General features: G+C 41.1%; 1 protein-coding gene across 5 annotated transcripts in view; it reads left to right on the forward strand.

Annotated features, from left to right (window-relative positions):
- STAU2 (staufen double-stranded RNA binding protein 2) overlaps positions 1-13410 on the forward strand; it is a 144700-nt gene extending 131290 nt beyond the window's left edge. For 3 of the 5 annotated variants that reach the window (XM_035125952.2, XM_035125951.2, XM_060277748.1), the window contains 2 exons: positions 10629-10717; positions 12353-13410. In XM_035125952.2, the coding sequence (XP_034981843.1) occupies positions 10629-10717; positions 12353-12446 (183 nt within the window). In that variant the 3' untranslated portion in view covers positions 12447-13410. Of the gene's footprint in view, positions 1-19; positions 2231-10628; positions 10718-10999; positions 11080-12352 lie in introns of those variants that run through there. The other 2 variants (XR_004693237.2, XM_035125953.2) reach the window with 2 other exon arrangements.
- The last annotated feature ends 1683 nt before the right edge of the window (positions 13411-15093 follow it).

A 15093-nucleotide genomic window follows, 5' to 3' on the forward strand; every position in this document is an offset into this window, starting at 1 on the left:
ATTGAATGTTTCCCTATAGATACCACTTGCATATCACGGAGGGAGCTTGGCTGGAATCCTTCTAAAACTAGCATGGCTGAGTTTGATCTGTAGCAAGTCTCCTTCTGGAATGTGATCTAAGGTACATAAAGCAATAATTACGAATTTATTTGTTCAGCCATTTAATTAATTCATTAGCTTGTTAGTAATTTAATAGAAAAGGAGGGAAAAGTCTCTGTGAGATTTAGGGGGGGGGAACCAAAGGCACAGCATAAAATAATCAACAATGCATTATAATAAAACCATTGCAAAACCCATAAAACATACCCAGCAACTGCATATCTACAAGAATTTATCTGAAGCAAAGCGCTTCTGGATCTGATTGATGCCTGGATGATAAACCACTTGGGACCTATCTATACGCTATGATTCACATTACCTTGAGCTCCTGGAGGAAAGGAATGGATACATGTTTTATAACTAAATGCCCCATTCAGGAGTTATATGTGCACTTTGACTTATATGTAAATGGTCCACCTTTCAAATTCATGCAGCTGCCTTTGGGCAGACAGCTCTATGTGCACATCAGATTGTGGATAAGCCAAGGATGATAAAGGTGAGATCTAATCACATCAAATAAATAATTATTTTTCTTCAGACTACTTTTTGTTGTTTTCATTTTTGCTTAGAACTGTTTCAAGGATTTGATTTGACTTTGTTTATTTTATTACATTTTTATTGCAACCTGTCACAGACCTGAAGGTGTCATATAGGTGGCTCCTGGGAGGCCTCCCATCCCTTCAGTAAGGTAGTAGTGTTACGTGTTTCACACTACTCTGAAGTCAAGGTATATATGCCTTGGCTTTTTGTCCATTGACATTGAGCAAAATGCAAATGTCAGAGTAAAAGGGCTAGGAAGTTAGCAGAAACAATTGGCTCCCCCCCCCCCCCCCCGGTAGATTGACAGTACAAATTCCACACAATTCATTAAAAATATATGGAGGTTGAATATATTAAAATAGGAGGACACAGGGAAAATCAAACAATACATCTGTCTTCGTAATTTAAAAAAGAAATGGGTAGAAGAAGACATTCTTGGTTGATGTTGCTAGAAAGCCTGTTTGTTCCTAACACATGGGGGTGGGGGGAACCGTTCAAGAACAGTTAATCCTTGCTTTAAATTCCCTATGATGCCAGCAATCAGATTTGCATCTGGATAGATTGTTTGCCATGTAAAAGTTAGCCGCATAGGGTAAAGTAGCCTGAAGCCGGTGCTAAGCAGCACACTCTTTCCCAAATGTTTTAAACTAAATGTTGCATTTGTAAATGTGTACTCTCTAGGAGAAGTCTAAATGCATTAGCTCTCTCTCCTCCTCCCCTTTCATCTCCTCTCTCGCAGGCACAGCTACTGCACACATCCTGGTGCACACTGTTTAAAGATCCCTTTGTGCAGACATTAATCCCTTTCCATGTAAATTACATGAGTTAATCAGATTAATATACATGGGACAGAACAAGTGGGGGGGGGAGGGCTTAAATCAGGTAATTAAGACTTGCATTGTGCAGTGTGAATAACCATTCTGAAATTAATTTTTTAAACAGATGTTGACCCTGGTCTGTGTGAAATCTAATCAGCTGGGGATGGTAGTGCCTGGTTACAGAGGGCTGTTAAAGATCCCTTGCTAAAGTCAGTGGTTGCGAATTCAGGTAACAGTTTCTCAGTTAAGTCACATTTTCTGATTGGTCTTCATAGAATCAGAATTATGGAGATGCAAGGGACCAACAGCACAATCCTATGCATGTCTACTCAGAAGAAAAACCTATTAAGTGCTTTGGCATTTGCTCCCAGTTAAGCAAGTAAGAGATTTCAGCCTAATTAGCAACTAGACAAATCAATGAGTAACCTGCACCTTTAAACCAGGCATATAGGTACAGTTTTGCGATTGCCGGCATCATAACCATATATTTTTACAGATATGTGAGGAATTTTGAGTGTTCACTGTAGAACAGAGGTGAAATACAGACGTAGTTGATATATGAATATTTTTCATTTATTATAGACCCAAAGGCAACTGACATATGTTATGAACTAACTTTGATGTTCTGCGGAGTGTCTAGTCTCGGTTTCATGACTTCCATAGAATGCTATAGTGGCATAGGAAGAGTCCTGATGGAGAACCTGTAGACTTTAATTATGTGGAATCTGTTAACATGGAGTGAGATGGAGTGGTTGTTGAGGTAGGAAAAATAATTTTAAAAAGAGTACTGTCTAGTCCAGGCATCCCCAAACTGCGGCCCTCCAGATGTTTTGGCCTACAACTCCCATGATCCCTAGCTAACAGGACCAGTGGTCAGGGAAGATGGGAATTGTACTCCAAAACATCTGGAGGGCCGAAGTTTGGGGATGCCTGGTCTAGTCCTTCAAGCACTGTAACTTAGTGAAAGGGGGTTTCAGAATTCCCTCACTGTGCTACTGGTTTCTCTTCTCTTATTTTGCTGATTTCAAAACAAAAATAACTAGAACAGGGTTGACTAATCTGTGACCATCCAGATGTTGTTGGACTCCGAACTCCCTCCAGCCCCAGTCAGCATGGCTGAGGGTCAGAAGTGATGGGAGCTGTAGTACATCAACATTTGGAGGGCCACAGGTTAGCCACCCCTGAGCTGAAAGATCCATTAGTGCTAATTTTTCCTCTGCTTCTTTCTGTTGCTGCTTTCTCCACTCCCAGCAAGCCTATGCTGTCATAGGGGGTGAGCATTTGATCTTTGCTGTTGTCCCTATATGAGACCAACACAGATGAAGGGGCATAAAGTGCTGCCTTGGCAGCCATTACCTCCCTCCCCTAAATTGTGTCAGCTTTAAATTGTCACCTTGCCTCTACATTTACCTCTAGGCAGGATAAATTTGCAAACTTGGTCTTGACACCACTGTGTTAGGACAATGCAGTATGAGTTGAGTGAAGCTGACTGGAGTCAGACCTTTTTGAAGAATATCATCAAGAAGAATTTTTAAAACATGTGCAAAAAATTAAGGCGCTTTGGAATTCTTGGAAACTAATTACTTACATTTGCACACTAAAAAGCAGGCATAGTTCCCCGCACCCCCAAGAAACACGCATGCCCTTTCAAGCAGTCAAACATGGACATCATTTGTTTCAATGAAATTCAAGGGTTTGTACCCCAGTAATTAATTTTTGCCCATAAAGGACAGGATTGGAACGAAATCATTTGTTTTAAAAACCACAGAGAAATTTGAAGCCAGATGTCAGTCCATTGACTTAGATCTGCTAAAGCAGAAGTATCTGATGGAGCACTTAGGCTCGTGTAGTGGTCTGTTTAAGTGGTTAATAGGGCTGTTAGATGAATATGTCCCTGATAAAAACAATGGACAGGGGCTTGAGAAGACAGATCTGTTAGAAATTCACTTCTTCCACTTTTTGTATAAGAGATCTATATGCTTTGCTCACAGGTGTAGTAGTGATTTTACTACTTACCAAATTGCCATTCTCCCTAGATGGATGGAATGGAATAATATTGGGAAAAGACCAACTCACTCACTTGGGGGCCATGGAGGAGTTTATAGGGCTGAAATATCCTAATAGAGGGCCCTGAAACCTTCTTGTAAGTTCCACTAATTCAGCTCAGAAGGTTTCCAAAACTGTAGGTGGCTGATGAGTGGTCCTGAAGTCTGCATGGTGCAAAGGAATCTGTACTGGCATGGAGTGAAAAAGACTCAAGTGCAGGATAGAAATACAGGCTTGTATCCAATGTGGCGCCAAGTTTATTGGATTTCTATTTTGATTATTTTGGTGTTGTTCTAGCTTGTTTACTATTAGCGGCTTTGGTTTCTTACAAGAAAACTAAGGCATGTGTCTAAAACAAAACAGCCAATAAATAAATAGTGGCTGCAAGCACCAGAAGGCTTAAAGCTTCTTACTGCGGAAGTCCTATAAGAGATCATTGTGTTTCTTTTGTCCTTTCCCTTCAGCCCCCATTATATGGTTGTCAAAATCCCTAATTAAGAGCATTTAATGAATGGGTCCATTAGAATTAGGCAGTAGCTTCTCACACCATAGAGAAATGGGAGACAGTAAGCCACAACAGTGGATTGGCTAAGTTAGTAGCATTTGTGTCAGTTCCATAAAAGGGGAAAGTATGAAGAATTAAGTTAGGTGTGTTCTCTGTCTTCAGAAGTATGTGCCACTCCCAGTAAGGTGAAGTGGACAGACACAGACAAGTGGACCATTTAGGGACATCTTGGGAAGAATCTGAAATGTCACATAGATGTAAAAGGCGAAGGAAATATATCCCTACATTGTACTGAAAAACATTAAATCATTATCATAAGAACGTGAGTTGAAACCACATTTTTCTAGAGCAAGCCTCTGTATGCAACTGCTTTGTGTAAGGATGACCTCATGTTATTAAATTGTCATTACAAACTATCCAGTTCCCCACAGAGGGAAAACCAGAGGGGGAAGAAATTAACAAATTTCAATATGATTTGCTAATTGCTAATTGGCTTAAGGAAACCTAAAAATGACCAAACTGATTGGAAACATCCACCTCCAGCCAGATCCAGACACATATTTATAATGGGAAGAGCAGCCAAGACAAACAAAGAGCCGAGTAGTGCATCCTGTTGGCATTGTGTTTTTGGCATTGCTGTATCTACACAGAAAACAAGTGATACATTAAATGTGTAAAGACATCTGTTTCATAACCTATGGGGCTTTGCTCACAAAGCAGTTGTAAAATCTTCTGGGGGAGAGAAATATTTCTATATATCTGTGCAGATGCTCTTTTGTAAGAGAGAAAAAATCCATTTGAGGAAGTGTTCAGCCTTCGGAAAAACAATTCTCTGCTAAAATCCTTGTCAGAGATACTTATTCTACTTATATCCCCTCACTGTCGTTAATTTTGCAAGCTTTTCCTAGTTTTTAAGGATTGTGTACATAAGGCCCAGTTCATCTGAAGTGTAGTAACAATTATGCATGACGTTGGGTCTAATGAAGATCCTTATAAATGTGGACCATTTAGGTCATTTTCAATTTATACTTAAAGGATTTCTAGGTCACCCCCATAAAACTATCAAGGCAGTGTACAAACATACAAAACAGTCCAGTCCTTGTACTTCCCTGACTGACTTTGTGAGCCTACCCTCAAACTTCAATCAGAAATGCAAAACATCCTGAGAAAGTAGATGAGTTATCATCAGGACTCGGGTTCAAGAGACGCTGGTGACCCCAGAATCCAGTGCAACACTTAATCTCCACCAATAGCACCTCAAACTCATAAAATGACAAAAACAACAAGGCTGCTCAGACCAAAGTTCCATCCAATCCAGCATCCTCTTCTCCAAGTAGCCAACCAGATGCCTACAAGCGCAACAGTACTCTCCCTATTTGTGCTGCCCAGCAACTGGCATTCAGAGGCACTTAACGTCCATGCAGACTTTGACTCTCCATGGTTTACCCATGCTCAAACACTTCCGCTTCCAAATTCATCTGCAGAATTATAATCTGCTGCCCAATGCATTTTCCCTCACCTATCTCTCCATAGTTAAACATTGGGGGATGAGGGGAAAGTACATTACCAGATCTCTTGGAATTCGTGTGCCACTGGGGAATGGACACCTGGACCATAAAGGGAGAAGCATTGAACAATATCTGGTGCTCTGGGTAAGCAGAGCCTGCCATTATTTAGTGGTCAAAATAATCACCACCTGCCAACACCTGGGAATTAAGGGAGAGGGCATATGGTCTTCTAAAACACCTGCTGCAAAAAAATAAATAAATTATGAATCGTGTAAAGAATGTGATCGTGTCACAGAACCAATCAGCCAATCAGATTATGCTTTGGAGAGATAACGATGGGTGGTGTTGTGTTAGTGGTGTGGTCAAATAAGGGTATAGATCAGCACCCTCACTGGGGAACATTTGCCCTCATCTCCTGTTTATGGACTTCTCATGGGTGTCTGACAGTGGGAAACAAGATGCTGAAGTGGATAGGTCTCTGATCCAGAAGGGCCTTCCCTTTGAAATCCTGAACCACTCAGCCTTCTCTCAGTCTTACCTCTATCCCACAGGGCTGTTGAGAGGATATAATGCATGGGGCAACCATGTAGATCACTCAGAGCTCCTTTGGCATACATACACGATATTTTAGGCACAGAGCATGGTATTCAACTAAGTGTGACTCAGAGTAGGCCCATTGAAATGAATGGCCCTGATCACTTTCTACACATTGATTTCAATAGGTCTACTCTGAGAAAAAGTTAAACACCACCCAGAACAGATAACAAGTTTTAAATACAAACACACATAAAATAGACATAGACTTTGCAGTTGGCATTTTAAAAGAACAATATATCCGTTGGATGTACCAGCACGTAAATTGCCATAGGTCTTTATATTTTTATATACTCTACAATTCTATGATTCTATGATTGTTGCAAAGTACAGTCGTACCTTCGAAGTCGAACAGAATCCGTTCCGGAAGTCCGTTTGACTTCCAAAACGTTCGGAAACCAAAGCACAGCTTCTGATTGGCTGCAGGAAGCTCCTGCAGCCAATCAGAAGCTGCGCTGGACATTCGGTTTCCAAAAATCGTTCAAAAAGCAGAACACTCACTTCCAGGTTTCATTCGTTTGGGAGCCGATTTGTTCGGGAGCCAAGGCATTCGAGATCCAAGGTACAACTGTATATAAATATTTTTTATAAATAAATAAATAAAACTAAAACCTGATTGTACTGAGTAAACCAAGGGCCTCCTATCACTAGACTAGGTGTGAGGAGCCTTTTTCAGCCTGACCTTTGGAGCGGAGTGGGGCAGGACAGGGGTTCCTACAAAAAAGTGGGCAGAGTCAAAGCAGATATGTGGGTGGAGTCACAGTAGTGACAACAGGACTCTCTTCTGAATACTAGACGATATTCACACATAGAGCAACTTTAGATGAGAATAGCGTGTTAACTGCTGTTTAGAACAAAACCTTAATTAACTCATTCACTTTGCAGTAGAGGCTGGCAAGCCAAGCACAAAGACTTTGCACCTCATTTGTGCAGCATGCTGAAAAAAGGGGTGGAGCTTTGAGGTGGGCTTGTACGGTAGTGAGCTTCAGTTTTTGCTAAAAGAAATTTAGTTCATAGTGCAAAGGTGGAAGTGGTGCAAAGCTGGTGCAAAATCTCAGCTTCATTTAATAGGTTAAAAGAAGTTCTGATGATGGAGAAAGTGTCCATCTCATGCTTTTTTCTCTGGGCCACACTTTCAGAATAGAATTTGCTCATGCCACACCAGTTTTTTTATTGATAAGGATTACATTGAAAAACGAGGACCCAGGTGGCGCTGTGGGTTAAACCACTGAGCCTAGGGCTTGCTGATCAGAAGGTCGGCGGTTCGAATCCCTGTGACGGGATGAGCTCCCGTTGCTTGGTCCCAGCTCCTGCCAACCTAGCAGTTTGAAAGCACGTCAAAATGCAAGTAGATAAATAGGAACCGCTACAGCGGGAAGGTAAACGGCATTTCCATGTGCTGCTCTGGTTTGCCAGAAGCGGCTTTGTCATGCTGGCCACATGACCTGGAAGCTGTACACCGGCTCCCTCGGCCAATAATGCGAGATGAGCGGCAACCCCAGAGTCGGTCACGACTGGACCTAATGGTCAGGGGTCCCTTTACCATACATTGAAAAACAAAAAGAAACAACTCCTAGCAGTGCTTGATTTTGATAAGATATCCATCCATATTCTGCAAAAAAAAAAAACCACCACCCTGCACTATACTATACTATACTATACTATACTGAAATGTTTACCGTATATTCCTGCGCATAAGACGACTGGGCATATAAGACGACCCCCCAACTTTTCCAGGTAAAATATAGAGTTTGGGATATACTCGCCGTATAAGAAATACGACCAAGCATATAAGACGACCCTGACTTTTGAGAATATTTTCTTGGGTTAAAAAGTAGTCTTATACGCAGGAATATACAGTAAATGTTTCTTTGATTGTCCTTGAATCTTTCCACCACACTTGCCATCCTCTCCTGCCATTCCAGTGTGGCATGCCACATCCTTTATGAACTACTTATATAGGCAGATAGACAGCATGAGGAGGGTTCAGAAATCAGATATCTTTAATTAAGCACCAGCTTTTGCAAGGAAAACTTCTTAAGCGATGCACTGCAGAATGTAATGCTGACCACACCTTTTTATTGTATGGTCATCCCTGCTTTACCTGGATGCAATTTTAGGCAGTCATCTAAGTATTGTAACAAATCCTACCCTGTTTTTATTTTAAACAATATTTCGTCAGATAGATGTATTTCACCTTTTTATCCTTGGCATTCCTTCAGCGGGAACAAATGCTTTCGTTCAGCATTACTGCTGACATTCCCTTCAAAGACATAGAGATAGATGTTCTGAGTAAAGAAAGAAGCAGAGGTTCCCATGAATGAATTCTGCAAACAGCGTGAGAAACTAGGTTAATATTTCATTAAGGAGCTACAAAATAGCAGTGCGGCAGGAACACAACCTGAAGCATTTAATGGGAGCTTGACAATGAAGCTGTTGAATCTTTAATCCCATTTTGTTATGTACTTGCTGCTCTCTGTTGAAAATGGCAATGAAAGCAACTGTGACGATAGTTCAGAAAAGTGTTCCTAGTTTGAATTTTTTTATTTATCATGCCTATGCCCCACTCTTGTTCCAGAAAGCTCAGTGTGGCAGCCATATGGCTCCCAGATGGACTCGCATCCGTGCAGGACATTTCTTAGCTTCTGCACTAGAACTGCAGTGTGCACGTCTAGCATATACCGGTAGCTCTGCTAGTTCTGTACAGCACATACATGCTATTTGTTTTCTGCCGTCCAGAAAAGTGATTAGCCTTATATGAGCTGATTAAAATGGAGCTTCCGGAGCATGCCTGTGCCACAAGTTGCTGAAAGGTCAGGCGTCTGATTAGCATTCACAAAATACCAACATACATACTGAATATTACATTGATGGAATTCAGCGAGAGGCGGAATGGTGGGAGAAGAGCTCTAAATGTTTCAGTTTGTAGAAGGAAACGGGAAGTGTGATTGTGGTGTTAGAGTGGGGCAGCAGCGCTCGTTAAGCTGATCCCAGCATGAAAGGAGTTAGCAACATTAATGCGCTGAAGGTATCACTCGCAAAGGAAGGATCAGCCCCATATTTTTAATTTTATCTAGCACATTTACATCCCAGCCCAAGGGGGCTCTGAAAGTGTTGTTCAGGTAGTTTCCATTTTTTTTAATAAAAAAAAATCACATTTAAGTCTGGGAACATGAAGAAAAATAACATAGTGTCCCTGTGGAGCTAGGCTTTTGGAGGTTGCATTCTCCCTTTGACCATCATCTTTCCTGCAGCCCCCACCCCCAGGCAACCATTGGTGTCTTCTGAATCTAGAACTTGCTAACCTCATGAGGCAACTCTTCCCTTGCTGGCAGTTCTTCTGTCTTCCAAAAAACGCTTACCAACAACAAAGAAAGTGAGTCTCATCTATAAAAGGAGTGCCTTTTATCTGCTTTGGTTGGTGAGATAGCTGCACTTGTTCCTGGGCTGCACTTGTTCCTGGGCTGAGATACCTCGGCCACTGTGGCCCTCCCACTGGTAATCTCAAGATTGGATGACTGTCATGGGCTTTTAGTGGGACTTCTCTTGAGCTTTCTGCTGCAGAATGCAACCACTAGGCTATTGGCTGGGACTTCCCACTGACACCATGTTACACCTCTGCTGAGGGAGCTGCACTGGCAGTCAGTAAGCTACTGGGCGGGTGCAGTTAAAGATTTTGCTTTTAGAATTTAATGCCCTAAATAGCATGGAACTTGGCTGCCTGTGGCATTTCCTTGCCCCATATATTCCTGCCCAGCAACTGTGCTCCTCAGATGGGCCACAACCAAGAGTACTGCATGCCCCAAAAGTATGTGTAGTATGCTGTAGAAACTGGGCTTTTAGTGTTGCAGCTCCAGCCTTCTGGAATTAGTGGCCAGCTGAAATAAGACAAGCACCTGGCGTTGATATTTAGATAGCTATTGAAGACATATCTGTTTAAGAAGGATTTTCCTGAAGTGTGACCCATTCATTTTATGGGATATCTATATAGGAATGTTATTGCTCCTGCATAATTGAGTGTGTATTCTTTTGTATTTTATTTTGTTTGGTTTGTGTTTTTTTCATCCACTACTTCAGTAGCTGTCAGTTGTGAAGTGGTTTATAGATCTGCAGATAAATGAATAAAAGCTAGTAGTGCCGTATTTTTCTCTCCATAGGACACACCTGACCATAGGATGCATCTCGTTTTTAGAGGAGGAAAATCAGGAAAAAAATATTTTTCTGGTTTTCCTCCTCTAAAAGGCTGCGGGGGGCGCTGGAGGGGGAGTGGAGGAGGCAGCGGCGGCGGAGGGAGCAGTCCAGCGAAGGGGGCGAGGGAGGAAGGGGCAGCCCAGTAGCGATGCTGTCGCTTTGTTCACTAATCCATCTCTTTTTCAATGCATCTTTATAGCCCTGAGCTTTGTCACCGTCCACTGTGTCCCTGATACATATTTGATGTCATAAAATATTCCATGCTCATTGCTAATAGTATGCCTACTTCAGTATCTATCATTTCTCTTTAATTCCTCTGTGTTACAGGCAGCTTTAAGTGCCTTGAAACAGTTTTCAGAACAAGGACTGGATCCACTGGAAGGAACTGTAAAGACTGAAAATGGTTCATTTGAAAAGTAAGACCCACTTTCACAGTATTCTTTTGGGCACGTGTGTGCTTGCTTAACTGGACTTTTTGCATGAATGGTGTAGATGTACTTAGATCTTTCCAAAATATGTGGCCTCTTCTGATCTCATAGTCATGTAAAGCTTGTAACAATTTCACGCCATTGCTGAGAGTAGGTTTCAGAATCTCTTTGGATTGTTATTAACCGGGGTCATTTAGTGTGCTAAGATGAAGTAATTTAAATAACAAATAAATAATTTGACCATCCTCTTTAACATGGTCTTTTAACTAGGTGAAATCTGTGAATTCATCATATTTTAGAAACATCTTTATTCTTGGCAGCTGAGAGATCCCATATAAAGATGAGGGCAGGTAGTATGAATTTGGTTTTTGACCTTAATAGTTTGGAGTAAGTTTCCTTCATTTAAGCACTTCACAAGGTCCACCTCTCAATAATCTAGAATACTGCGCATTCTGATGTGCACAAGCAGATCAATACCTTTATGGAACTGCTGCGCAAGCAAGCTTCCTATTCACATTACTAGAGGAAGCTGCACTTTCATTGAGGCTGCTGTCTCTTGCAAATAATTGAGGGTGGAGAAGTTCCATGTCCACATCATATTTTCCTTTAGCCAGAATAATTTCTAGAACCAGTCCAGTCAAATACCTCTGACAGTGCAATCCTATACATGTCAAGACAGAATTAAGCTCCACAGAGGTCAGTGGGACGTATTCTGAGGTGGGTATAGAATTCTCGCCTGAGCTGCATAGTGGGCATTAAAAAATATCAGTCTGTGAAGAACTGCAGAGCTAGGCAAATTTTGTTGCTTTGCAATTAGAGATGTGAAGGCCCAGGGAGGAAACTGAAGAAACAGCAGGGAAACTTTTTTTAAAATCAAATTTCTAGTTGTTTTCTCAATTTGTTTATGAAAAATGGGGAGGGGGAACCTAAATCCATTTCATCCTGGCCCTTCACATTTCTATTTGCAAATAATATATCCCACAGATTATGCCAGATTTCCATGTATTTCTGATTTGTGAAATAAGTGCTGTGATAAGCATCCTGCCTTGTGAAGCCTACAGTATTATAGATGGGAAACAGAATTGAAGTACAGTAGCTTTGTACTACATTAGAGTTCAATGAAGGATGTTAAATACACCACCTGCTCTACCTTTGTGCGTGTCATTTGTTTCGTTTTTAAGTATGCATATGCAGACATCAGAAACAATCACATGCAGAGTGTACAGATTGATTGATTGATTGATTATAATATGAAATGAATGTACCAAAAGTTATCAAATTGTTTGTGCACCAGGCATGGGTAGATAGCTGCACAGTATTCCTCTTCCTCTACCTGAACCTGGTTTGGCTGAACCCCAGACAGGAGCATGTTTTTGTTAAGCAAGCGATGTTGGAGAAAAGCAAGAGGCTGATATATAGTGGCTATTTGTAAACTAATTTAATCAGAACCATTTACCACATGATCTCACCAGCATAGTATCTGAACATAAATATTGTTGTTTCACTTTAAAATGTCCCCCCTTGCGGTGACCTTTGAATCTCATGTGCCATCTGCTAATAAAAATGTCTTAAAGATGTGCAACCCTGGACCTTACCGCTCTTGTTAATGTATTAATCTTTCAGACAAGTCAAGCATCTGGGAGAAAATGCAGACAATAAACAGACTAACTCAGGCACCATTGCTCAGGACTGCAAGGATTCAAAGGCTGTCGTCTAGGAGCTTCCCAGCACCCGTGGCTGCCACTGCACCCTTATAAACCTGTCAACACGCAACAGGGTGTATGTGTACAAGGAAATGAATGACTAATACCATTATTTGAGTCTTATGTGAAGACAACACTATTTTAACACAGGAGATAGTCTACATGGTACTGTTTATTGAATGGGAGAGAAATAAATAAAACTGGCTGTTTCCCCTCCAAACCTTAAAAACTACTGGAGTTTTAAACAGCAAATAATTAACTAAGACTTGGTTGGAGAAATTAAGCTTACAGTTGCTTAATACTCTGGAGGAAATGAAAAGTCAGCATTAGGTTGAGTTATAAGACTCCTTTATAGTGTAGAATAAGTTCAGCTTTCCTCTCTTTTTTTTTAATTATGCTTGAATATTTTGAAATTAATCAATGACAGTGCTGTGAGAGTTGTAGTTGTTGTCTTCATATATAGTCATACAGCTTCTCTTTCTATGTCAACATTATGCATTCTTCATAGTCTTACAGAATACATTATGCCTGTAAGATGCACAACTCCAAGTTGTTTGCAAACTAAAGTTTAAATCATGACAAGTATTTGCTTGAACATTAATGACCGGTCACAATATGCTACAAGAGAAAGCAGTGATGGTATTTGATTTCCCTTGCCATTCGTTGATTGAAGAGGCACCTTGCTTCCAAGAAACACATTCCTCCCTTTGTTCTCTGTTGTGTGAAACACATCGACACCCCATTCTGTGTTTTGCATCATTCTCTCATTCACATCAACTGAGTGTTTTTAATAACTGCATTCTGACCACGAAAAGTAGAAAAGGATGGCAACGTCATCTCGGAGGACAAAAAGTGGTGGAGCAGGTGTGTAAAACTGCCAGTGGGGCAGAGACAGAAATTTGCATTTTTATTCTGTACTAGCATATACAAATTAACCAAGTGGCCAACACAGTAAAACCACATCAGTTCATGTATGCAGTGGTGGTGTCATCTCTTCTTTAATTTGTGAATAACACTAGTGAAATGTGTCACCTACACTAAGATAGGAAGCTCCCTTAGACACTTCTCCCCTTCCGTCTCAAAACACACAAAAAGAATACTGTACACTAATGTGCATAAGTTGCAAAAAGTCTGCACGTCACAAAATTTGTGTGTGTAGAAATTTGTGTTATCTCAATGTGTTTGTGTGTGTAAAACAAAGAATATGCACACCACTGACCACTCACAAACAAGGCAGTGTGCCCTGGGTGTGCTTTCATTGCATTTGTCAGATAAGGGACCAACATAGTTGTGTGTGTGTGTTGCAACAGCTGGAAGTGCCCATAGTTCATTACTACCTTCTGATCATAGAACACTTACTGTCTGCCGCATAGGCCAGTGTTAATCTATGCCATCTAAGCACCATTTTAACCAGAATTCTAAATTGCTCCCAGGCAGACTAGGGAAAATCAGGCCACCTTGGAAAGACCTTATGCAGGCATTCAGGGCTACAAAACAATAAACACAAGAGTGGGGTTACATTCACTTGCCTAGACCTCACTGTCACACCCTGCACCAGCCCTTCCTGAATGCTCTCTCTGAACATATTTGCAAGTTCCAGCGCATGCATGTTCATCAGGCTTCCCCACTGCAGACATGCCTCGGGGAGGGGCCAACACAGGACATGGCAGCAGGGGCAGGGCATCTGAGGGCAACCTCACATGATTATTGTGTGACCCTGAATGTCCAAATAGGGCCAAAGAAAATTCCCAAGCACAGTAAAATCACCAGCTTTTGGAAGAAGAGATCTGGATCCTCTTTTATGTGAACAGACCTTCAAATTTGCAGATACCCCCAAGTCCATAGGGCACTATGAAGGCCTAGAAGCTTGCAAGATGGGCACTAGCATGTTAGCACTTGCCTAAAACTGTATGGGAGTACAATGCTAACAATGGAAAGCGGTTTCTGAGCTGGCTTTCTATCTCCTGCTTCTTAATATCAAGAGGAATTCTGAGAACTAATTTTCTACCCATAGTTATATTTCTTTAAGTGTTATCGCTATCTAGCCACAGGCCTTACATGTTAATATTCATAAGCCTTCTCTCTTCTCTGTGAATTCCAACACCTATCTAAGCAATTTCCTGAGAAAATAATCTTTTTTTATTCTTACTGGTCCTACGGAGCCGCAGGCAGGATTTGTTTCTGTTACCCATGATACCATTTTTGCAGAGCCAGGTTTGAGATTCATTAAGGATTGAGGCTCTGTGCAACAGTTAGAAATTATGTAGTATAGCTACTCTTATTTTAAAGGGCTAAGGGACCCATTTGTAACAGGTTACAAGCCTAATTTTATTGTCAAGTAATATTTTAATTAGGCCCTAAGGCCCTACGAAGCACACAAGAGAAGGATTTTCATCAGGAAAACCAAGGGCCTAATGCAATTAAAAAGAAGGAATTTGAACTGGTCGATGTCAGCCCAAATGATGGCCTCCAATTGCACATTTAACCTTTCAACAGATGGTGCCTTTTCTTTACTCATATGTGAATGCTGGTTTTTAAAAATTATTTGTTTTTGGTGACCCTTAAACTACTGATACATTGTGTGCAGAGCTCCGAAGGCTCTGCAACGAGATTATTAAAACTGATTCAAACCAAGAAAATGATCAGTTTGCATCTGGCGCA

This window comes from Zootoca vivipara, chromosome 8, assembly GCF_963506605.1.
Source record: "Zootoca vivipara chromosome 8, rZooViv1.1, whole genome shotgun sequence".
Taxonomy (NCBI): domain Eukaryota; kingdom Metazoa; phylum Chordata; class Lepidosauria; order Squamata; family Lacertidae; genus Zootoca; species Zootoca vivipara.